The following is a 695-nucleotide window of genomic DNA, read 5'->3' as shown; positions in this document are numbered from 1 at the left end:
CGCAGGGGGAGGGGGGCAGGCGGCAGTGCCCCCCCAGGGACCCCTGCGCCGGGGTGGGACTGCAGCGGGGGCTGCAGCGGGGCCGGGCGGGCGTCCGGCCCCCACGTACCTGGGCTTCGGCAGAGGGCGTCAGCAGCGGGGGCAGCTCTGGGGGGAGGAGGGCAGAGTCACCGCTGGCACCCGTGGCCCCACGCTGGGCATCCCCCCTCGGCGTCACCTCCTGTCCCGCACCCCGGGGATGCTGCACCCCCCCAGCCCTGGCTGTGGGGCACCCGGCGGGGGGTCCCATCCCCAGCAGCTCCCACCCTGAGCCAGGACACCCATCTCCAGCCAGTCCCATCCTGAACTGGTCCCAGGACACAGCTCCACGGGACAACGGGGACCCGGACCCTCATGTTTGAGCCTCGGCATCAGGCAGTGCCGGCTGAGAGATGGTGGCACAGCCTCCATTGCCCTCCCTGCCCAGTCGAGCACGGTGGGCCTCGCTGGGCATCGCAGCAGACACCGGCCCTGGGCAACGAGCCCAAACAGGCACCAGCTGCTTGGGCCCACTGCCCCCAGCCGGACCCGGGAGGCACATCAGGGGCGGCAGCGTCACCCCTTTACCCCTCACCCCCAGGGCTGGACGGAGCTGAGAGCTCTGCACCCGCAGGGAAATGCCCCCAGCACCCCTCTGGGCTGCGGGCACCGGCAGC

General features: G+C 73.1%; 1 protein-coding gene across 1 annotated transcript in view; it reads right to left on the bottom strand.

Annotated features, from left to right (window-relative positions):
* The window catches only part of SPIRE2 (spire type actin nucleation factor 2), a 7,806-nt gene that overhangs the window by 3,233 nt on the left and 3,878 nt on the right, over positions 1 to 695 (bottom strand). The window contains exon 2 of the mRNA XM_009273094.1: positions 110 to 147. Coding sequence (XP_009271369.1) covers positions 110 to 147 — 38 coding nt within the window. The remainder of the gene's footprint in view (positions 1 to 109; positions 148 to 695) is intronic.

Source organism: Aptenodytes forsteri, unplaced genomic scaffold (genome assembly GCF_000699145.1).
Source record: "Aptenodytes forsteri isolate BGI_AS27 unplaced genomic scaffold, ASM69914v1 Scaffold271, whole genome shotgun sequence".
Lineage (NCBI taxonomy): Eukaryota > Metazoa > Chordata > Aves > Sphenisciformes > Spheniscidae > Aptenodytes > Aptenodytes forsteri.
This window is presented reverse-complemented; position numbering and strand designations above follow the sequence as displayed.